This window comes from Bubalus bubalis, chromosome 23 (genome assembly GCF_019923935.1).
Source record: "Bubalus bubalis isolate 160015118507 breed Murrah chromosome 23, NDDB_SH_1, whole genome shotgun sequence".
NCBI classification, from domain to species: Eukaryota; Metazoa; Chordata; class Mammalia; order Artiodactyla; family Bovidae; genus Bubalus; species Bubalus bubalis.
In genome coordinates, this window is record NC_059179.1 from 21,595,355 (window position 1) to 21,618,290 (window position 22,936).

Below are 22,936 nucleotides of genomic sequence, written 5' to 3' on the forward strand. Positions count from 1 at the left end.
AGTTTTATATATTATATGTATTTATGCAAGTCTGGAGTTTAGCAAAAGGCCTGAGAAGAGCTGAGAGGGTCCAGAAAGACACAAACCCTTTGACACCAGCCTGGGTCATGTCACCAGCAACTGTATGTAAAGGGAATGGGAAGCTTACACCTCCATGTAGTAGTAGTATGTTGCTTGAACCACATTCTGTAGAGCCGTCTCCATCCTCCACTGTCTGTTAGCATCTTTCCTTTAATCATATTACTGTCCCTAGGTGGCACACATATACACTTAAATTCCTTCCTCTTTGGCTCTCCTCACATTACACACTCACTATGCCTTCTATAATCCGTATTCTATGTCACTCCCTAAAAGGACATATAAGACTGCAAACTTAATCAATAAATGTGTGGGTTCTGACTGATCCACCCACCAGCCCTTCTCATCTTTCCCCCTCCTAGGGCTTCCCTATTCCCTGACACAACAATATTGCATTAGGTCAGTTGAAAATACCACAATGATCTCTAAGTGTTCCAGTGAAAACATGAATCACTCACTCTAAATCAAAAGCTATGAATTATTAAGTTTAGAGAGGAAGTTAGGCTTCTTTCCCAAACATTGTGAATGCAAAGGAAAAGTTCTTAAGGAAATTTAAAGTGCTACTCCAGTGAACACAAGAATCATTCTTATCAACAAGAATGAAAAGTGAGGGGCTTCCTTGGTGGCTCAGTGGTGAAGAATCTGCCTGCCAATCAATGCAGGAGACACAGGTTCGATCACTGATCCAGGAAGATCCCACATGCCATGTAGCAACTAAACCTGTGCACCACAACTACTGAGCCTGTGCTCTAGAACCTGGAAGCCACAACTAGTGAGCTCATGTGTTGCAACTACTGAAGTCCACACACACTTTAGAGACTGTGCTCCACAGCAGGAGAAGCCACAGCAATGAGAAGCCTGCACCCATCAACGAGAGAATGGCCCCTGCTCTCTACAACTAGAGAAAAGCCTGCACAGCAATGAGGACCCAACACAGCCAAAAAAAAAAAAAGAATGATAAATTAAACAGTCTATATGGAGACAGTATTAGTATTAGTGGTCTGGATAGAAGACCAAACCAGCCACAACATTCCCTTAAGCCAAAGCCTAACCCAAAGCAAGGACCTAACTCTTTTGAATCCTGTAAAGCCTGAGAGAGGTGAGGAAGATGCAAAAGAGATGTTTGAAGCTATCAGAGATTGGTTCATGAGGCTTACAGCAAAAAAGCCATCTCCATAATATAAAAATGCAAGGGCAGACAGCAACTGCTGATGTAAATCTGCAGCAAAGTATCCAGATTCCAGATCTAGTCAAAATAATTAATGAAGGAGGCTAAATTAAACAACAGATTTTCAATGTAGATGAAACAGCCTTCTACTGAAAGAAGATGCCATCTAGGACTTTCACAGCTAGAGAGGAAAAGTCAATGGCCAGTTTCAGAACTTCAAAAGACAGGTTGACTCTTGTTAGGGACTAAGGCAGCTCGTGATATAGACTGAAGTCAATGTTCATTTACCCTTTTGAAAATTCCAGGGCCCTAAAGAACTATGCTAATTCTGCTCTATAAATGGAACAACAGAGCCTGGATCACAGCACATCTGTTTACAACATGGTTTACTGAATATCTGAAGCCCAATATTGAGAACTACTGCTCAGAAAAAACAGATTTGGTTCAGAATACGACTGCTCACTGACAGCACAGCTGAGAACTCGGATGGAGATGTACAGTGAGGTTAACGCTATTTTCCATGCCTGCTAACACAGCATTCACTCTGCAGTCCATGACTCAAGGAATAATTTTGACTTTCAAGTCTTACTATTTAAGAAATACATTTTATAAGGCTATAACTGCCATGAATGAGTCCTCTGTACAAAGTTAATTGAGAACCTTCTGAAAAGGCTGCACCATTCTATATAACTAAGAACATTCAGGATTCATGGGAAGATGTCAAAGCATCAAGTTTAACAGGGGTTTGGAATAAGTTGATTTCAATCCTCATGGATGATTTTGTGACGTTCAAGATTTCAGTGGAGGAAATAACTGCAGGTGGAAAGAGAACTGGAATTAGAAGCAGAGTCTGAAGATGTGACCGAATGGCTGCAATTTCATGATAAAACTTGAATGGATGAGAAGTTGCTTCTTATGGATGAACAAAGAAAATGGTTTCTTGAGATGAACTCTACCCATGGTGAAGAGGCTGTAAAGATTGTTGAAATGACAACAAAGGACTTAGAATATTACATAAACTTAGTTGATAAAACAGTGGCACTATTTGAGAGGATTGACTCCAATTTTGAAAGAAGTTCTACTCTGGGCAAAATGCTATCAAACAGCACTGCATACTACAGAGGAATCATTCATGAAAGGAAGAACCAATCAATATGGTGAAATTTATTGTCTTATTTTAAGAAATTGCCATATCTACTCCAGCCTTCAGCAACCAACACCCCGGTCAGTCAGCAGACATCAACATCAATGCAAGACCCTCTACCAGCAAAAAGATTATGACTCAGGAAGCCTCAGGTGATGGTTAGCACTTTTAACAACAAGCTTTTTTTTTTTTTTTTAAGAACTTCCCTGGCGGGCCAGTGGTTAAGAATCCACCTGCAGGGGACTTGTGTTCAGTCTCTGCTCAGGAAGATTCCACATGCCATGGGGCAACTAAGCCTGGTCACCATAACTACTAAGTCAGCACTGCAGAACCTGTGCTCTGCAACAAGAGAAGTGGTGGCAATGAGAAGCCCACACTCCACAGTGAAGAGTGGCCCGTCCCCCAACAACTAGAGAAAGTCTGCATGCAGCAACGAAGACCCAGCACAGCCAAAAATAAATAAATAAATGTCAAGGTTGTAAAATCCATCAAAAAATAAAGTATTTTAAAATTAGGGTACATACATTGTAATTTTTTAAGACGTTATTGTACACTTAATAGACAACAGTATAGTGTGAACATAGTTTTTATATGTACTGGGAAACCAAAAGATTCATGTGATTGGCTTTATTGCAGAATTTGCTTTATTGCAGTGGTCTGAAACCAAACCAGGAATGTCGCTGAGGTATGCCTATATATTTGCTGAAGTAATTCTTAAAACTCTTGGCATCATAAATGAGTCGGTGTATCTCTATTATGCTCTGTGGTTTTTCTCTCTTCTAGGTCAGTGAACAATTTCCTGATGACTGGACCAAAGGTAAGAAAAAAATTCCTTTGATCTCTTTGGACTTTGCTTAGCTTCTTGACTGAAGACTATACATGTCAATATCTTTTCATTATATCCACATCTTTTATTATACTGTGTATCTTTTAGGCAGAAAAACTGTGGCACAGAAAGGGATACACCCCAAATCACACAGAAAACTAATGTCAGAGCCAGGACAAGAACTCAGAAATATTGACTCTGAATTTATGGCCAGAATAAAAGTTTTCTTTTGTAGTGTCAGGCTATAGTTAGCCATCCTTCTCAGCACACGGCGGGCAGGCTGTCCTCCATCCTTAAAATGCTGGCTTTCTACTATATGATCTCTAAGAATATTTCCAGCTACAAAAAGTTCTCTTCATAGGATAAGAACAGTTGAAAATTCATGAATCGTGTAACTGAGTCTCATTTTGAAGTGACAGAGTACAGTGAATAGAGGTAGTGAGGTCTAGAGTCTAACGAAACACCAGTTTCATTCCTACTTCCACCATTTGCTAGTGGTGGGACCTTGAGCAAATTGTTTTACATCACCTCTCTGAGCCTTAGATTTCTATTCTATAAAATGGTACCAATTTCACAAATTTGTGATGTTACATGAGACAGCATATTAAAAGTGCTTACTCTGTAATTAATTTGGAGGAGTGGGAAAGTGGGCAGGAAAAGATGTGCTTAGCCACTTTAAGGCAAATGCCTACCAAGTTCAGCTGCTGTGAGTCTGAAGTTTGACCCCTGTGTCCCTGCAGGCTTACCTGATCTACTCCAGCAGTGTGGCAGCTGGTGCCCAGAGTGGAATTGAAGAATGCAAATACCAGTTTGCTTGGGACCGCTGGAACTGCCCTGAGAGAGCCCTGCAGCTGTCCAGCCATGGTGGCCTTCGCAGTGGTAAGGAAAGCTTCAGCCACAGGTCCCTGGACCCCTTGGCCATAGGTTAGGGCCCCACTCTCCAGGGATGGAACCCAGCCCCCTCTTTACCTTTGTTGGTCTCTGCTCTCAGGTCATCTCCCTCTCTAGTATCTTCTCTGTTTTTTGCTCCAGCTCCTCTTTTTCTTTACTGACACCCTCTCTACTCAACAAATGGCCCTTGCCTCATCCCCAACCCTATACCATCTGCAGCCTCCTAGCCTCCTCAAAATAGGTAGGTAAGTAGAGGTCATATATTTTCATGCCTCTTAGCCTCTTCCTTTAGCAGGCTCAGTAGAGAGGTACAGAGCAAATGGGAATTGACTTGGAGACCAGATTCCCATACAGAAGATTAAAAAGTGGCCATGCCAGGAAATGATTCAGGACTAGCTAGCACCTCTCAGAAGCCTCTCAGACTTCCATGTTCCAAGAGAAAGTGGGGATGGGTTCTTTACAACCTGACCTTCAGATTCTTCCCCATTTCTTTCTTGGTCTCTTTCCCACTTAAATGTCACCCATATCAACAATACTCTAACCACTAAGTCGCAAAATCTGTAACCTGAAAAGATGGGAAGAGAGAAGAGCTGAGGTGAAACCAGGACTGGAGCAGATTCTGGAAGAGAGTAAGGTACATTATAAACGTGGCAAGATATTGGGTTGGCCAAACAGTTTGTTGGGGTTTTCCATAAGATCCTGTGGAAAAGCCTGAACTAACTTTTGGGCCAACCCAATAGAACAGAGCAGTGAGGAGGGTATATGATGGCATTAAAGGTATGTCTTTGGGGCTGCAATTCCTCCAACTCACTCAATTTTTGCTTCCTGTCAGCTAATCGGGAGACAGCATTTGTACATGCCATCAGTTCTGCTGGGGTCATGTACACTCTGACTAGAAACTGCAGCCTTGGGGATTTTGACAACTGTGGCTGTGACGACTCCCGCAATGGGCAACTGGGTAAGTAGTGACCTTGGGGGTGGGTAGGGCAGCCCAGTGAAGTTCATTTAGGCAATGAAAAGCTTGGCAGGTACTTGGTGGAGTGGAGAAGGGTGCTAGTCTTCTAAATCTGAGGAAAATCAAGGTGGACCACTTTGAGCCCAAGCGCTGCAGGGACAAACACGGCTATAGGTAGCTGGGAGCCCTTCTCTCACTGGGAGGTTCCCTTAATTTAAGTACAATAGCAATAAAAGAACAGTCCCCTCAACCATGGGAGGGGGGCCCTTCCACAGTGCCTAATGAAGGAAAGCTACAAGGCTCAAAATAGCCTGGAGTTAAAACTCCCCTCCAGGTCCTCCCCACTGTTCTATACAGAATAAAGCACTTTCTTCCCGGAAGAAAGGAATGGACATTAAGATTACGTTCAGCTCCCAGCCGATCCCAGTCTCTGGCTGGTCTCAGGAATTCCTTGCCCCAGTTGTTGAAAGCTAACTAGTCAAAAATAATCATGAGGAAAAACAGACCCCCTCAAAATAATGTATCTCCACATATGTATGTTTTCCTATATATACCTACTCTCTTCTTGACTTAGCGCAACAGCCCACTAATCTAACTGCTGCCCCTTCTTGCCTCATTAAAGGTGATCTGTTCCTGTAAAGTGCCAGTCTTGTTTTTTTTTTTTTTTTCTCGAACCTCACCTTCTCTAACTCCCTTACCTTACATCCTTCCCTATCTCATTTCCCCTGTTTACCTCCAGTGTCCTCTGCAGGCCTCTGCCCTCCACCTCAGCTGCCAACTGCTGTTCCATATTACCTCAACTGGCCTCTCTCCCCCTCAGTGTCTGCACTTTCCTCGCCTTTTCCACACCATTTTGTGCCTTCCGGACGTCAACCTCTGGCAGAACATATGTACACTCTGCCCAAAGGCCAGAAACACAGCCCGGGAAGCAGGCACCTGCCTCCCCTGGTAGCTACTTACATCATGGAGTCCTGAGCAGGGGATGGGCTGAAGCTAGGAGTACAACGGTGTCAAAAATAAATCTGGGGTGAAACTAATCTAGAGCGAGGGCACTCGCCCCACCTGAATCCTTCCTCAATGCCCCTAACCCACTTAGAACCAGCAGCCCAGGAGGCTCCCTGCGGCCTGCTTAACGGCCTTTCTTCCCACTACGTTTTCCAGGGGGCCAAGGCTGGCTGTGGGGAGGCTGCAGCGACAACGTGGGCTTCGGAGAGGCAATATCCAAGCAGTTCGTCGATGCCCTAGAGACAGGACAGGATGCTCGGGCAGCCATGAACCTGCACAACAACGAGGCCGGCCGCAAGGTGAGTCCTGCAGCCCCTGGAATCAGGCACCTGGCTCCATCCACTGCCAGGCCTAGGTGCGGACAGCCTGTCAAGTCTTATCTGACTGGGCAAACGTGGTACCAAGCCGGCTGGCCAGGTAGACTTGCAGGAAGCCTCGCAACTCAACAGAGGGCGAGACTCCCCAGGGGCGCAATCCCTGGCCCGCTCACTCCTAGCTCTCTCCCCAGGCGGTGAAGGGCACCATGAAACGCACGTGTAAGTGCCACGGGGTGTCTGGCAGCTGCACCACGCAGACCTGCTGGCTGCAGCTGCCGGAGTTCCGAGAGGTGGGCGCGCATCTGAAAGAGAAGTACCACGCAGCTCTCAAGGTGGACCTGCTGCAGGGTGCAGGCAACAGCGCGGCGGGCCGCGGCGCCATCGCTGACACCTTTCGCTCCATCTCCACGCGGGAGCTGGTGCACCTGGAGGACTCCCCGGACTACTGCCTGGAGAACAAGACGCTAGGGCTGCTGGGCACCGAAGGCAGAGAGTGCTTGCGGCGCGGCCGGGCCCTGGGCCGCTGGGAGCGCCGCAGCTGCCGTCGACTCTGCGGGGACTGCGGGCTGGCGGTAGAGGAGCGCCGCGCCGAGACCGTGTCCAGTTGCAACTGCAAGTTTCACTGGTGCTGCGCGGTCCGCTGCGAGCAGTGCCGCCGGCGAGTCACCAAGTACTTCTGCAGCCGCGCGGACCGGCCACCTGGGGGCGCGGCGCACGAACCTGGGAGAAAACCCTAAGCGACTCCTCTTCCCTCTTCTCGTTTCCCCGTTGGTCCTTGGATTTTTTTAGAGACCCCAGTAGTGAGGAATCTAGGGAATAGGGACCCCACACTACCAAGGCCAGGGATCCCAAGGGGAGAGCTGCTGCATTCTCTGCGGAGCTCGCCACTTTCCAACCTGTTTCCAAGTTTCTCTGCTGTCGGCATCGTCCGCCCACCACACTGAGACCTGACAGAGCTCTGTTCTGAGACTCTGAGCTATTGATCTTCCCAGGACTTTGAAGAGAATGGGCGTCCCTTCTCCCGGTCGTACCTGCCCTAATGCCTGACCTAGCTTGTGGAACTTAGGAACTGGAAAAACCCTTCTGAGATATGCAGGGCCCAGAGAAAGCATGGTTTTTTTTTTTTTTTTTTAACCCATCTTCCCCCCTCTACCCCTACTCCCCTATTTTCTGCCGTCAGCTCTCTGCCACAGCCACACCTTCCTTGGGCAGAGGCCCTCCTGTGCTTCTGATTCCCTAACTGCTGGCATAGACTCCCCAAGAATCTCTACTTTCCCTCCCCTTATCCTTCCTTCCTTCTGTGAAAGAGATACTGAGGAAACTGACCCAAGAAAAAGCATGTTTTTAGGGGTTGGTTCCTAGAGGTAGAAGTTGAAGATGGAGGAAGTGAAAACGCTTGAGTGCTGACTTGATGAAAACCAAGGGTGCCACTCACCCGTCATGTCTCTAATGGACTTTGCCAGTGGGGCAACAACCTTCTTAGACAATCATCCAAGGTGCCCCAGACACATACCCACAACATCCAGAAAAGAGGTAAGGGGAGAGTGCCAGTTATTTCCTACCCTTTCAAATAAGCTTCTCTGTGTTCCTAACCTACATTCTCCTAGCAACCAACTTTACCTCTCCTCTTCCCCAAAGGGTCTTATTCCCCTGAGCCAAGACTGAGATAAATAAAGCTAATTTCCCTTCAGACCCTGGTTTGCACCTCTGAAGATAGGTCATGAGGAATGAGAAGCTGGGATCTCTCCTTTTCACTAACCTGATTCTCAAATAGGCAGGATTCAGAAATTGGATACTTTCCTTCAATATATAAACTTTCTGCAATGAAACTGTTAATAGGAAGTTCAGTACCTTGAACCTTAATTTATTGCAGTCACTGTGACATCTTTTTTTCCAGGTATTGAACTTATTCTTGGGGCTATGGAGAAGGGTGCATGGAAGATGTAACCTCTACGCCCTCTCCTCCCTCCCACCTTGCCTGGATACTATCCTCCTGTGGGCCTCACTTCCATGATGGCCTAAGTAGTTATCCTGGCCTGACTGAGGTTCATCTGCCAAGTATTAGGAAATCATGCCCATAAATCTTCCATGGATACATTCACTCAGTGGCTAAGACCTTGCTACTTGTGGTGCTTCTCATTCTCTTCTCAGAAGGAAGCAGTACAGCAGGGACTTGCTGATGGAATGGGGCTCGGGAAGGGAAGAACTAAATCCTGACAGACCCTCTACAGCCTAAGGAGCCTCCCACAGTCATCTCCCTCCCCTAGGCTGGTCCTGGATCTGGGTGCCAGGCAACCCTCTGGAGCAGAATGGGTCAAATGCTAGAAGACTTCATCTCATCTCTTGTAGAGGAGAGCACAGAGGAAGAGTAGCTCCAAGTGGGTAAAATGGGAGGAGGCTCTAAGGGTCGATCAGTGAGCGCAGAATGGCTCCCATGCTCCAAACTGAGACAACAGCAAGGGCAGACCTCAAATCCCTGGCCTCATCCCTATACGTCTTCTGGTCCCACTAACACCTACTGAGGAGAGAGGCTCGCCTTCCCTCCTTACAGGGTACATGCTGCCCTTCAGGGTGTTGGAGCACTTCACTTCCAGTTCTATCAGCAACGGCCTTTTGCTCCTTTCCTCAGCTTTGATCTGGGCCTCGTGGATCTCCCAACTAGCCCTTTGTCCCTAATCAAGCAGCAGCATGCACTAACTTGGCTGCCCCACTTGGCAGAATTGCTTGACAGTGTTCAGTAAGAAAATCTGGTAAGGCAGCTAGAAAATAGAAAAGTAAAACCTTATAAAGGAAAGCGACATTCCCCAGGAGGTCTCTCAGCATACTAGGAGGAGAACTATCGTGCTTCATGTGTGACAACTCCAGGTCGGTATTTGAAACATGTCATGCTGCCAGAAAGTTCTTTCACAGGTTATTGTTTTACACTCCCAAATGGCTATGATTGACATCACATTCATTTGTGTCTATAAAGAAAACAATACTGAGCTACCTTAGATCTGGATCGCTTTCCCCCTGCCCCTTACATTATCCACTGATTCATTTATTCATTCAACAAACACCACAGTAGAAATACAGTGGTGAACAACATACTGACCTCCTGCATTCATGGAGTTTAAGTTCTCTCTTATAATCAATCGCCAGTGCTGTGTTCCCCTTTATAAATGTGGACGACCAGACTGGCTGCTTGGGAAGACAACTTCAAGGTCAGTGAGTGAAAAATATTTTGTTTTATAGATTTAAACTGATGCTGAGAAAGATGTCTGGCTTGTTCCACCAACTTGTAAGGTACCATGGGTGAGTTCTGGAACCCAGGCTCCTCCCCTCCTCTTGTGTGCTCCTTAGGAGTCCATCTGTCTCAGCCCGGGGACAGAAGCGGAGGGAGGTCCTGAGAAGTGACAAGGATGCTGGGTGGAGGGGACAAAACACTGTCTCCTTCCTGTCCCTGGCCTGTGAGCCTACACACAGGCAGGGCTTTCTTTCCTTGAAAAGAATCTCAGCCTCAACTGGCCTTAGCAGCAGGTTAGGGCAAAGACAGAGACAGGGTCGTGCTCAGCGCTGGCGGTGCTGGGGGTGGTGGGAGGGAAGGGCAAGCCAGGGCACTCGCCTATTGTGGGTCTGGATTGGATGCTTCCACTCATTCATTTCCTTTTAATTAACCCGCATTCCTGGAGGAGAAATATTTATGTTGGCTCCCATAGAGGCAATCTGCAGACTGGAAAGAAGGGGGAAGAAAGCCGGCCTTAGCAAAACAATATCTCTAAAGAGCTCAAGAAGAGAAAATAAGAGAACAAAATGCCATTAAAATAGCCTTCTACCCCCACCGGAGTCAATGAAAACTTCATTTCACATGCTAATCCCCCACTCCGCCCCCTTCCCTTCTCACAACACCTTTCCGAAAGTGTTTGGGAAAAGTCTTCCCAGTCAGTACACAGCTCCCCGCAGCTCAGACTTCTCCTTGTGTTAGTTCAGGGCCCCAAGTGGGGCTCTCGCTCCAGCAGCGGCTTTTTTCTCCCCCCCTTTAATTTAAACAAAGACTTCGGAGTTCATCAACCTCCCACTGAAATTCACAGCTGCTGAACAAACTAATCCCCTCTCCCGGCCTTTCTTCCCTTCAATGGGCTCTTGGCTTCAAAGACACTTTGGGAAAGGACTTTGCTGGGGCTCACACTGCTTCATCAATAGAAGTTAGTGCAAGTATTATCTGAAGAGCAAGTGGCTTTACAAACAAATACTGCCTAACAATCCCTTCCTCCCAAACACACACATCTAGCCTGCAGACATGATGCGATCTACAACAGGATTAGAGATCGTACCCCTGGCTTCACACCCAGTCCCTTTGTGTAGCTGAGCTCAGCCCTGAAGTGGTGTGGGGAAAACCCTGGAGCTGAATGTCAGGCACGGATGGAGACACACACACACACACACACACACACACACACACACACACAGAGTGGTGTGGGGAAAACCCTGGAACTGAATGTCAGGCACAGATGGAGACACACACGCCAAGTGATGTGGGGAAAACCCTGGAGCTGAATGTCAGGCACGGATGGAGACACATGCACGCACACACCACACACACACACAACTCCCCTCTCCGAGTGGCCATAAATGCTGCAAGGAGAGAGCTTAATTCAGTGCCACCTCCTTTCTTCAACTCTCCTGACTTCCTATCTGTCCCCAAGCCTCTCCCTTGCCTTACTGAGGTACAGGGAGCAAGAACAAAGGACTGGGAAGACAGGTAAGAGCAAACTAGGACCCAGAGAAGATAATAATTGGGAGATGACTGAAGAAACCAAACTAAAGCAGCTTTATTGCACATAAAGTACATCAGGGCTTCAGTGCAGAGTCCAACCATGAAAGTGCAGCCAGAGAGAGAAGGCAGCCCTGAGATGCGTGGGGGTGGGGAAGAAGGGCCTCCAAGTCTTGAAGAAGAGTGCCAGAAGAGTCTTTCATTAATATGGCTCCTATTCCAGAACCAGGCTTCTAACCAAAGAATGAATGGGTCTATATCTTGCCTGGGCCAGGACTCAGGCAGGCTGAGTCAGGGGCTGCTCCCAATGGGCAGTGGTCCCTCTGCTCCTATCCCATAGCTTAAGACAACTCTCAGCAAAAGGCAGTGCACCCCCTTCCACCCTCCACCTCACCTAGTTCACCCTTAACAATGCTGGCAGAGAAGTCCCTTCTTAAAAGGGCCTGATTTATTTCTCTTGGTTCTGCTCAGCACCCATCACTCATGTCTAGGATTTGTTGAAAGGCTGAGTAGCAGTCAACTCTACCCCAGTCTCTGGGGCTCAGAGAAGTATGGAAACATGAAGTCAAAGGCAAGGAGAAGGTAAAGTCAGGCTCATAACCCACAGAAGGGGGAAGACAAAAGACCCACATGATGGGTTCGGCAGAGGTAGACTTGAAAAAATGACCCTGCTCACCCTCTCAGAAACCACCTGGACAGAATACCCCTGGGGGAGAAGGCACACTGTGCCAGCCCCTGTTGGAGGATAGTTTTAGGGAAAGTGAAGGAGAACAGGCTGACCGAGCTCTGGGCAGATCCCAGAGGGCCGGGCATAAAGGGGTAGAGAGCAGGCACTCTGCTGGTTCAGAGCCAAGTCTACAGCATCATATACCTGGCAGCAAGGGAGGAAGGCTGGGAAAAACAAACAATCTGTTCCAAAATTCCCTTCCTGCAGGAAGGAATTAAGTAACAGTAAAAGTGGTTTCCTGGCAGGAGGAGCTGCCTGGTTTAGACGCGCAGCTTATGAGCAATGGTGAGGACAGACTTCAGGACAGGCATGAAGCTGGAGACCTCACTGAAGCTGCTGCAGCCCACCACCTGGGCATGCACCGCAAGGCCCCGCTCAGGGCTTCCTGCGTCCACACATCGGGCAATCTCATGGAGCCCGGCCAGCACAGGAGGCGAGAGCTGTGGAGGGATTGGCCCAGAGTTAGTAAGCCCAACTCCACCCCTACCCTGGAGGCATGGAAGGGAGAAGCGAAGACTCCCTTCTGGAGTTCTGGAGCCCAGTCCAGGCAACATGTCTATATTCTGTAGGGAACCCAGGGTTAGTGAGGCATATGGGAAGGGACACTGTGTGCCCTTTGGCCATGGGTGAGGGTGGAAAAGCAGGAGGCAGATGAGAACCACTGAGTGTACTTACTGTCCCCACGCAGAGCTTGTCATACAGACATTCTAGACGTTGCGCAGCTTCATCTAGCTTCCGTTTTGTCTTCTGCAGGGAGGGAAATGGATTCTAATTCCAGCCCCTAAGCCTAATACTACACAGGACTGTAAAGAATCATGATACCTTAGAGCTAGAATGGCTCAATGCTCTTTCTTTCATTTGACAGAGGACAAATGGAGGCCTGAAGAGGGTAAGTGACTTGCTCTAGCTGACTCAGCCAGGAATGAATGGCAGGTCTCCTCACTACTGATCTCACCCTCCTTCTAGTACTCCCTGCTGCCTTTCCAAGAGCTAAGTCTCAGTGCTGTTGGGTTCTGCTATCAAGGAGCTAAACTCCAGACCAGACAAGTCTTCCCCAATTCCACACCAACAATATCAAATAAGTATAAGCTACAGACAGCATGTCCAGGGACAGTAAGAAGATTCACACAAGGAACTGGTCTTACAGTTAAGGGATCCTGGGACCAGCTGGGGTCGGAAGGGAGCATCATGCGGAAGGTTCAGACTTACTAAATCAGTGGCAGATAGGGAGCAGCGCTGCAGAAGTGCCTCAAAGCTGATCTTCAAAGACTGGTGTTCAGGGGGAAGCTCCTTCCTGTTGATCTTCTCCAGTGGCTGCTGACATTGCTGAGGAGGGAGCAGGGAGACAGGAGAGATAGGCAAGCTGTCCTGCTTATGGCTCCCCTCAAGACTAGTCCTCTGTGACTTGGGGTCATGCTGCTCCCACTGGAGCAGAGCTGGGGAGGGGCATCCCCCTTCTCTGCAGTAGGGACACTTGGTATCTGCCCCCTATCCCATCTCTTTCAGCCCAGAGTCTGCCTCCAACTTGAGGAATGAAGCCATCCTTCATGCTCCCTGCTTTTCTACACCCAAGAAAAGAAGGTTTCCGAGAGGAAGGAAAACACATCATTCCTGTCATCTGCCGGCTGAGTTCTCTCGGGGCTCCGGGGGGAGCATGACTCACACTGGGGACAGCAGGTTGTGAGGAAAGGACCCCTCGAGGCTCAGGGGCGAGGCACATAACTGGAGCAGTAATTGGTGCTGGGGGCATAAATGTCTCTGGCAACTAAAGAGAGAGAAAAGAAAGGCACATGAGTCTAAGCTGAAAGACCCCTTCCACCCTGCTTTGAGGGAGTGGCAGAAACTATGAATGAACAAGGGCACAGAACTGTGAGTGGGGAACCTAGAAGTCAGGAGATGGTGAATAAGAAGGAAGAGGAGGTGGCTGAGGGGAGAAGAGTAAGTGGGGAGAGAGAGGGGACAGAGTGCCCAACTGAGCATGGAAAGAACCAGGCTGCTTCTGTAAGGAACTAGAGCGTGGCTCATTGGTGAATGTATGAGGGTTGAGTGGGGAGAGATGTATTCACCTTTTTCCTCTGGAGGTTTCCCTTGGGCACTGGAGCATTTTTCAAGGAATCCTGAGGTCCTGCATAGTATAAACATAGGGGTATTTAGGGGCATGACCAGAAACACTGAAATTTTTGGTCTGAAGATCAGTAAAATTGTTTTAGTTGGAGTCTTCCACACACACCCTCTGCAGACCAGCCACACTCTCAGTTGACATTCCTAATCCTAGTTCACTGGCTTGAGGAAAGAGACTCCCAAGGTGGTAGTGGGGAGGGGAGGAGAGGGAGGCCATGGGAGAAGACTGACCTGGGTGAGGAATCAAGATGCCAGTGGTCGGGAGGACACCAGCGCATGGAGTACCTGGCCCTCCTGGAGGGTGGGCCACAGGGAAGCTGACAGGAGCAGCTGGTGGCTGGGAGCTCATAGGGCTGAAGCCTGGTGCTCTCACAGGAAACAGAGGGGGCACTGGAGGAGCCCTAGGCAGGGGGACAGAGCCAGACTGCATAATGTTTGGGGGTGCCATGGATGGAGCCAGGAGAGGCCATGTTCCAGGGAATCCCATGGGGTTAGGAGCTTGCGCCCTTTGCCCTCCTAACAGCTGAGGCTGAGATAAAGCTGAAATGGGACAGAGAGGAGATTCAGACCACATCAGAGAGGAATCATGGAGGAATTAAAAAAAAAGAAACTATAATAATAATTAATAATATAAGTGTATGGAAATCTACCATTTACAAACTATTTTTAACTATATTCCTTATTTGACCCTCAAAACAACCCTGTGGGGTTGAAATGAACAATATAACAATCAGTCTCAATTTTCAAAAGAAACAAAGTGGCTAGGTATAATGCCCAAAGTACAAAGCCAAGTACTGACAGTATTAAGAAGTCAGACTCCAAGCTCCTCCCACTATATGGACATGCTGCTGTTGCTGCTAAGTCACTTTAGTCGTGTCCGACCCTGTGCAACCCCATAGACAGCAGCCCACCAGGCTCCCCTGTCCGTGGGATTCTGCAGGCAAGAACACTGGAGTGGGTTGCCCTTTCCTTCTCCAATGCTTGAAAGTGAAAAGTGAAAGTGAAGTCGCTTAGTCGTGTCTGACTCTTAGCGACCCCATGGACTATAGCCCACCAGGCTCCTCCATCCATGGGATTTTCCACTATATGGACATATTACTTCCCAAATCCATGCCAGCCATGCCAGCTATTTTTCTCTGCACTCTGTCTAGCCAGATTTCCACTCAGTTGGTCACTCACCAGGCCTTCCCCCAGGGCCCAGAGGCAAAGGCTGTGCTTCCTGGACCCCAGATGGCCTGTAGTCACTTGTATTCTGCATTCTGGAGCCCTGATAAGGGCTAGGATGGGAAGGTGTCAAGGGCATCATTAGTGATGACTGAGGTGTAAAAATCCTTGGCCTTGGAGGTAGAATTGGAACCTGTAGGAAGAGAAAAAAGGATCAGCATCTTGGAAGGGAAAAGAAAGTACTAAGTAACTGAAAATGGAAAAACAACAGGGAAAATGAAACCAAAGGCTAATTTTTTAAAAAATCAACAAAATGGATAAATCTTTATAAAGACTGACAAAGATAGAGAAGACACAATTCATCAAGATAGAGGATGAAGCAGAGAATACTCCAACAGACCCTGCATCCATGAAAGAGATGATAAGGAATGTTACAAATAACTTTACAAATAATTTGACAACTTAGAAAAATGGACCAATTCCTCAAGAACCACAAACTACCAAAACTCTGCCAAAATTAAACCAAAAACCTGAATGTTCTATAACTATTTAAGGAATTAAACTTGTAATTAAAAACCTCCTCCCACCCCCTTCCCCCAAAAGTTTCTAGGTAGACCTAGATAGTTTCACTGGAGAAATTTTACCAAACACTCAAAGAATTGACACAAAGGTTCCATAATCTCTTACAGAATATAGAAGGACCATTTCCTAATTTACTTTATGAGGTCAGTACTACCCTGATACCAACACCACAAAATAAAACTACAGATCACTATTTCTCATAAACTTAGGCACAAAAATCCTCAGCAAAATTTTAGTAAATCAAATCCAGCAATGTATATAAAAATAATATACCACAACCAAATAGGATTTATTCCTGGTCATGGAATGTGTATCATGATATATTTAAAAATCAATCAATGCAATCCACCATATCAGAAGAAAAATCATTTGATTATACAAAATGATGCACACTGATTCAAGACTCAGCACACCAGGAAAAGAAGGAATTTCCTTAGCTTCACAAAGAGCATCTACAAAAACGTAGAGCTACCATTATTCTTGGTTCTGGAAGACTGAATGTTCTCCCTCTAAGACTGGAAACAAGGTTAAGGTGTTCACACTCACCATTCTCATTTTAATACTACAAAAAGGCAAGAGAAATTAAAGGCATGTAATCTGGGAAAAAAGGAAGAGGGATAGCCTTTTTAATAAGTGATTCTGGATATCCATTGGCAAAAAAATAAACCTTGACTCAAATTTCACACTTACACAAAAATTAATCCAAAGTGGAACATGGACTTAAAACTACTTCTAGAAAAAAACAGTAGGAAATTTAGGGGACCTTGTACTAGGCTAACAGTTCTTTGACTTAACATGAAAAGCATGAACCACAGAAGGAAAACTTTATAAATTGGACCTTATAAAATTAATTTTTTTTGTTGCTCTGTGAAGGACTATTAAAAAGATGAAAAAAAAATTCTTACATAGTTATACACCCACAGACACATATGAGGACATGTAAAACCAGTGAAATCTGTGGATAATACTAATGTCAATTTCCTGGTCTTGCTATTGTATTGTGGTTGTCTGAGATACTGACATCGGATGTGGTGGGTCTGGTATGCATGAGACTTCCCAGTACATTTCATTGTGCCTTCTTGTGAATCTATAATTATTTCAAAGTAGAAAAGAGAGAGGAAGGTTGGGGAGGGAGGGAGAGAAAATGAGCAAGTAGGATAATAGAAAGAGGTGGAGCAGAGGGAGGGACAAAAATGAGGGTGGAAATTAACAGATGGGACAGGATAAATAATCAGAATTTTCCTGCCTAATACCTTTATCTACAATCTCCCTGGATTTTGCTCCCTTCTGATAGGCTCCTGGTCTCATAAAATAACAGCATCCTATCCATCTGGGCACTGTCCTCTACATCATCATCAGTTTCTGTCAATTCTACCTACTAAATATCTCAAATCCAACCTCACTTTCTAGTTTTAGATCACTTCATTCCTTCATCATCTCCTGCTATGCTCCTAATGGTCTCTAGCTTTGCCCTTTCTAGACACATAGCTAATCCTTCCCCTGCACAAGACCACTCAATAGCTCCAGAATGTCTTCAGGGTCAACTCTAAACTCTTGAACACAGAAATACCAGGCCTCTCTTGATCTACTGTTACCCCAGCCTCAACTAACTCATTCCACTGCCATAACACCTGCTTTGTAAAGTCATTAAAATGTTAGTCATTCCTCAAACAGGCTTTGCTTACTTTCCCTTTACTGCCTTGGCAGATGCCATTCCCTCTGCCTGAAATAACCTTTCTTCCCTCCTCCTTTGCTTAAATAACTTTTAATCTTCAAGACTCAGATCAAATATCAGTAAATTGCTTTCCGTGTGATCTCAGGGTTCTTTTATCATATCCCAATCAGGGCATTTATGAATTTTACTGTAGTTAATTTTTACATATCTATCTTCTTACTAGACTATGAGCAAATTAAGGGCAAGGATCATGGTTTGTATACTTTTCTGTTCTAAGTGCCTAGCCGTTGTTCAATAAACAGCTATTTAAAAATAACTGAATCTATGCTTTATGACTGAGGTTCGTGACATTGTACAGGAGACAGGGATCAAGACCATCCCCATGGAAAAGAAATGCAAAAAAGCAAAATGTCTGTCTGGGGAGGCCTTACAAATAACTGTGAAAAGAAGAGAAGCGAAATGCAAAGGAGAAAAGGAAAGATATAAGCATCTGAATGCAGAGTTCCAAAGAATGGCAAGAAGAGATAAGAAAGCCTTCCTCAGCGATCAATGCAAAGAAATAGAGGAAAACAACAGAATGGGAAAGACTAGAGATCTCTTCAAGAAAATTAGAAATACCAAGGGAACATTTCATGCAGAGATGGGCTTGATAAAGGACAGAAATGGTATGGACCTAACAGAAGCAGAAGATATTAAGAATATCTTAATATTCTTGCCAGAATATTAAGAATACAAGAACTGTAAGAATACAGGCAAGAATACACAGAACTGTACAAAAAAGATCTTCATGAACAAGATAATCACAATGGTGTGATCACTCACCTAGAGCCAGACATCCTGGAATGTGAAGTCAAGTGGGCCTTAGAAAGCATCACTACAAACAAAGCTACTGGAGGTGATGGAATTCCAGTTGAACTATTTCAAATCCTGAAAGATGATGCTGTGAAAGTGCTGCACTCAATATGCCAGCAAATTTGGAAAACTCAGCAGTGGCCACAGGACTGGAAAAGGTCAGTTTTCATTCCAATCCCAAAGAAAGGCAATGCCAAAGAATGCTCAAACTACCGCACAATTGTACTCATCTCACACACTAGTAAAGGAATGCTCAAAATTCTCCAAGCCAGGCTTCAGCAATATGTGAACCGTGAACTTCCTGAAGTTCAAGCTGGTTTTAGAAAAGGCAGAGGAACCAGAGATCCAATTGCCAACATCTGCTGGATCATCAAAAAAGCAAGAGAATTCCAGAAAAACATCTATTTCTGCTTTATTGACTATGCCAAAGCCTTTGACTGTGGATCACAATAGACTGTGGAAAATTCTGAAAGAGATGGGCATACCAGACCACCTGACCTGACTCTTGAGAAACCTGTATGCAGGTCAGGAAGCAACAGTTAGAACTGGACATGGAACAACAAACTGGTTCCAAATAAGAAAAGGGGTACGTCAAGGCTGTATATTGTCACCCTGCTTATTTAACTTATATGCAGAGTACATCATGAGAAACACTGGGCTGGAAGAAGCACAAGCTGGAATCAAGATTTCCGGGAGAAATATCAATAACCTCAGATATGCAGATGACACCACCCTTTTGGCAGAAAGTGAAGAGGAACTAAAGTGCCTCTTGATGAAAGTGAAAGAGGAGAGTGAAAAAGTTGGCTTAAAGCTCAACATTCAGAAAACAAAGATCATGGCATCTGGTCCCATCACTTCATGGGAAATAGATGGGGAAACAGTGGGAACAGTGTCAGACTTTATTTTTGGGGGCTCCAAAATCACTGCAGATGGTGACTGCAGCCATGAAATTAAAAGACGCTTACTCCTTGGAAGGAAAGTTATGACCAACCTAGATAGCATATTCAAAAGCAGAGACATTACTTTGCCAACAAAGGTCTGTCTAGTCAAGGCTATGGTTTTTCCAGTAGTCATGTATGGATGTGAGAGCTGGACTGCGAAGAAAGCTGAGTGCCGAAGAATTGATGCTTTTGAACTGTGGTGCTGGAGAAGACTCTTGAGAGTCCCTTGGACTGCAAGGAGATCCAACCAGCCCATTCTAAAGGAGATCAGTCCTGGGTGTTCTTTGGAAGGAATGATGCTAAAGCTGAAACTCCAGTACTTTGGCCACCTCATGTGAAGAGTTGACTCACTGGAAAAGACTCTGATGCTGGGAGGGATTGGGGGCAGGAGGAGAAGGGGACAACAGAGGATGAGATGGCCTGGTTGCATCACCGACTTGATGGACCTGAGTTTGTGTGAACTCTGGGAGTTGGTGATGGACAGGGAGGCCTGGCATGCTGCAATTCATGGGGTCACAAAGAGTCGGACACGACTGAGCAACTGAACTGAATTGAACTGATGCTTTATGAAGATAGGAATTTTCATCATTTTTTAAATTAATATATTGCAATCATGCCTAGTACTTGGTAGACACTTAATAGGTATTTTTGAATAACTGAATAAGCAGGGTCTTACCTGGTGAGAAGACTGGAATTTCAGTCTGGGAGAGGATGTCTCTTGAGAGTAGGGGGTAGCTCCCACAACAACCCGGGGAAAAGGGAAAGGGGGAGACTGCTGGCCCAAGACACCAGAACCCTGGGCATGAAAAAGTCGATCTCTCAGCTGCTGAACTGGTAGCTATAAAAGTTACAATAATGAAAGACTGTGTTAAGTAAAATTAAAACAAGCAAACATCCTCTCTTACAAGCCTAGCCCCACATAGCTTTCAAACCTCAGCTGACCCTCCACATTTTAGCCATCTTAGAGAACTCAAAAGATCTCTAACCCCTGCCAAACTGACATCTGCTTTACTAGTTATTTCTCTTTGAAGGTCCAACTCAGCTGTTTTAAACCACTGAGAAGCCTTCTTCAGCTTCTCCAAACAAAGCCAGCCCCTTGCCTGTGAAGTCCCACAATGCTTAGTATAAGCTTCTGTTATGGCAGGATAAATTATTGACATCTGGTTTTCCTCCAAGAGACTGTGAACTTCCTGAAGGACTAGGTCTTATTTATCCTGGGAGCTTTAGCATTTAGCATAGTGCCCGTAACACAGAAGTGCTCAGCTAGTGTTAAGATGACTGAAAGAAATGGTTTGCTCTCTCCACATGCTCCCACTCACCTGAGCACAGTCACTGGGTAGGTAGCTCATGGCAGTGGCCAGGCTGCCCTGGGCTGCCAGGAGGTTGGCATACTGAGTGATTCTGTAGGTTGTGGCAGGGCCTGGGCTCACCCCATCAGGACCCCGCAGTAGCTCCAAGCTCCTTTTAAGGACCATCACTTTCTCCATCAGGTCCTGGAGGGACAAAGAAAAGGGCAGTCAGTCCTCATCAACCCACACCCTGCTCTCTTAGCTCAGGCAGCTCAACCAAGGACTTCCCTGCTACAGATACCAGGTGATGATATATGATATGTAAGAGACGTAACAGCCAGAGAAGGGCCACTTGGCTTCACTTCCCAAGCTGTTTGGGTCCTACACTCTTGTACATTTCTGCCTCTTCATTTTGGATTCTTTATCTTTTATGCTAATACATCTCAATTTCAGATTCTGTTATCCTTTTATTTCATGTGTGACTTTGTCTCCCCGTGACTGTGATCACCATCTTCTCTGGGCACCTGCAGAGTATCTGGTACAACTTAGATTCATAGGACTTTTCATAGATGCTAATAAAAGGCCCAAACTCAGTATTATTCCAATATAGAGTAAACTTATATACCCAAACCTGAAGTGGAAAAAAATTACGAAGTTAATATCTAAGCAGCTGCTACTCAATCTCCCTTGACTGAGAAGGAGGAAAGATGACAGCTTATCCATGGAAAAGGTCCCAGACTTTGAGGGCCCTTCCCTCTTCCCTAAAACGCCTGATTCTATCCTGGATACCTAGAAGACCCGCCTCTGATGTCCCTGCAATCTCCACTGCTAGCCTCTCCTGAAGGCCTGGTATGGAGGGACCAGGGCCCTGAAGTGAAGGGGTACCTGTAAAGCCACGGGGGATGAAGCCGGCTGGCATTTTGCCCAGCACTCCACCAGCCGCTCCACACTCCCTGAGCACACATAACAGAGTCTGGCTTCAGAGGTGAGTGCCCAGCCACTCTCCTGCTCCATACGAGTTCCCAGCCTGTCTGCAGAGAGATAGAAGCTTCTTAAAATGGCACAGCTTCCCTATGCTTCTCCTTCTTCTCCTGTTTGAAAACAGGTGGGGGACCATGAGCTATGGGACAAGTAGCCACAGTGGCTTTAAGACAACACCGAGGCTAATCCTGCTCTGCAGTGAAGGGCAAAGCTTTTGCACTGAGACTTGACAAGAAAAATTAAAAGAGGACAATTAATACCCTCCACAGAAAGTAGAGATGCACTCTAGTCCCTGACGACATGGCTTGGCTTCCCAGAGTTCAGGCTGTGCCCCTGTCTCCTCCCTCAGTGTGTCCACTGACTCCACGCTAGAGTCACACCACTCCACCCTGGAGCCAAGGGTCACCTACCACAGAGCTCGGGGAATTTCTCTGGCTCTGTGTATGTCAGCAGCAAGGCCAGAGCCTCTCTCCAGTTCTTCAGGCTACAGGCATGCACCATGTCTTTCCAATTCTTCTGTATAATGCAGGCTAGCAGCTGTAATGGGCAGTGAGGGAAGGAGGCCATCAGCTGTTCATGCAGCATAGGCAGCAGGAGTCACACACAGGGATGTGCTGAGACAAGCCTCTCCCAAGTAGCCTTCCTATTTGACCACTGACTAGGGGCTTGGGGTAAGGTAAGGGTGGTTGAAGCAGGAGGAGAGAGAGGCAGATCCTCTAAATGCCAGTCCCGTAGTGCGGACAGCCACTTGACAAAGTCCAGGTAATCCCCTCCTCCTCCTCTCTGCATGGTGGGCAGTTACCGGGGCGATTCCGGTTTTCTTCTTGGCCAAGTAGCGCTCCTGTGCTTGCTTCAGCAGATCTGAGCCTCCAGCCTGGGCCAGGATGATGGCATCAGCAAAGCGCTCTTCCTTCAGACACAGTTCTACGGCAGGGCCCAGTTCTCCAAGCAGGAGAGCCTGGCTCAGGAGTCCCTCCGTGTCTGCAGGCAGAGCATCCCCTCTGCATCAGCCTGCCCTCAGACCGGTGCTTTCTGTCCCCACCTCCTATACCCTGCCTCCCTGAGTCTCCCTCACCCCAAACTCCCAAGATTCATTCCTTCACAACAAAATACAGGGAGGTGTCCAGGGGTGCCCAGGTCCAGTGGTAAATCTCTAAGGACAGAACCCAAGACAAGGGAGGGACTCGTGGCAGCACCACAGGTGTGCTGTGTGTTTGCTCAACAAGAAGAGGATCACAGTTCTTTAAGCAGGAAGACAGAGGGATGAAGAATACCTTGGTAGAAGGCCTTCCATATGAAGGATCCATCCATGAAACTCTTTAGCCAGAGAGAGCTCTGACTGGTACAGGACCACCCAGCATTTGCAATCATGAAGGGAAGCAGGAAGCCGGGGACAAGAAGGCAGCGTCCAGGTCTCGAGAACTCTGAGCCCACCTACCCCCACAGAGGGCTCCTCTCCCTCAGGGT

At 46.6% G+C, this 22,936-nt stretch overlaps 2 protein-coding genes across 16 annotated transcripts in view; one reads left to right on the forward strand and one right to left on the reverse strand.

The window, feature by feature from the left end:
• The window catches only part of SEC31B (SEC31 homolog B, COPII coat complex component), a 65,379-nt gene that overhangs the window by 21,735 nt on the left and 20,708 nt on the right, over positions 1–22,936 (reverse strand). For 7 of the 15 annotated variants that reach the window (XM_044935365.2, XM_044935366.2, XM_025273825.3 and 4 more), the window contains 12 exons: positions 22,272–22,450; positions 21,880–22,006; positions 21,374–21,519; positions 20,519–20,692; positions 19,876–20,037; positions 15,165–15,342; positions 14,217–14,525; positions 13,931–13,989; positions 13,528–13,629; positions 13,074–13,190; positions 12,540–12,611; positions 11,172–12,304 (listed from right to left, as the gene is read on the reverse strand). In XM_044935365.2, coding sequence (XP_044791300.2) covers positions 12,125–12,304; positions 12,540–12,611; positions 13,074–13,190; positions 13,528–13,629; positions 13,931–13,989; positions 14,217–14,525; positions 15,165–15,342; positions 19,876–20,037; positions 20,519–20,692; positions 21,374–21,519; positions 21,880–22,006; positions 22,272–22,450 — 1,805 coding nt within the window. In that variant the 3' untranslated portion in view covers positions 11,172–12,124. Of the gene's footprint in view, positions 1–7,475; positions 10,097–11,171; positions 12,305–12,539; positions 12,612–13,073; positions 13,191–13,527; positions 13,630–13,930; positions 13,990–14,216; positions 14,526–15,164; positions 15,343–19,875; positions 20,038–20,518; positions 20,693–21,373; positions 21,520–21,879; positions 22,007–22,271; positions 22,451–22,936 lie in introns of those variants that run through there. The other 8 variants (XM_044935371.2, XM_044935369.2, XM_044935368.2 and 5 more) reach the window with 6 other exon arrangements.
• On the forward strand, positions 3,021–7,121 carry WNT8B (Wnt family member 8B). Its single transcript, XM_044935544.1, has 5 exons — positions 3,021–3,207; positions 3,957–4,095; positions 4,940–5,065; positions 6,224–6,366; positions 6,576–7,121. The coding sequence occupies exons 1-5, from the start codon at positions 3,193–3,195 to the stop codon at positions 7,119–7,121; spliced, it is 969 nt and encodes a 322-aa protein (XP_044791479.1). The 5' UTR covers positions 3,021–3,192.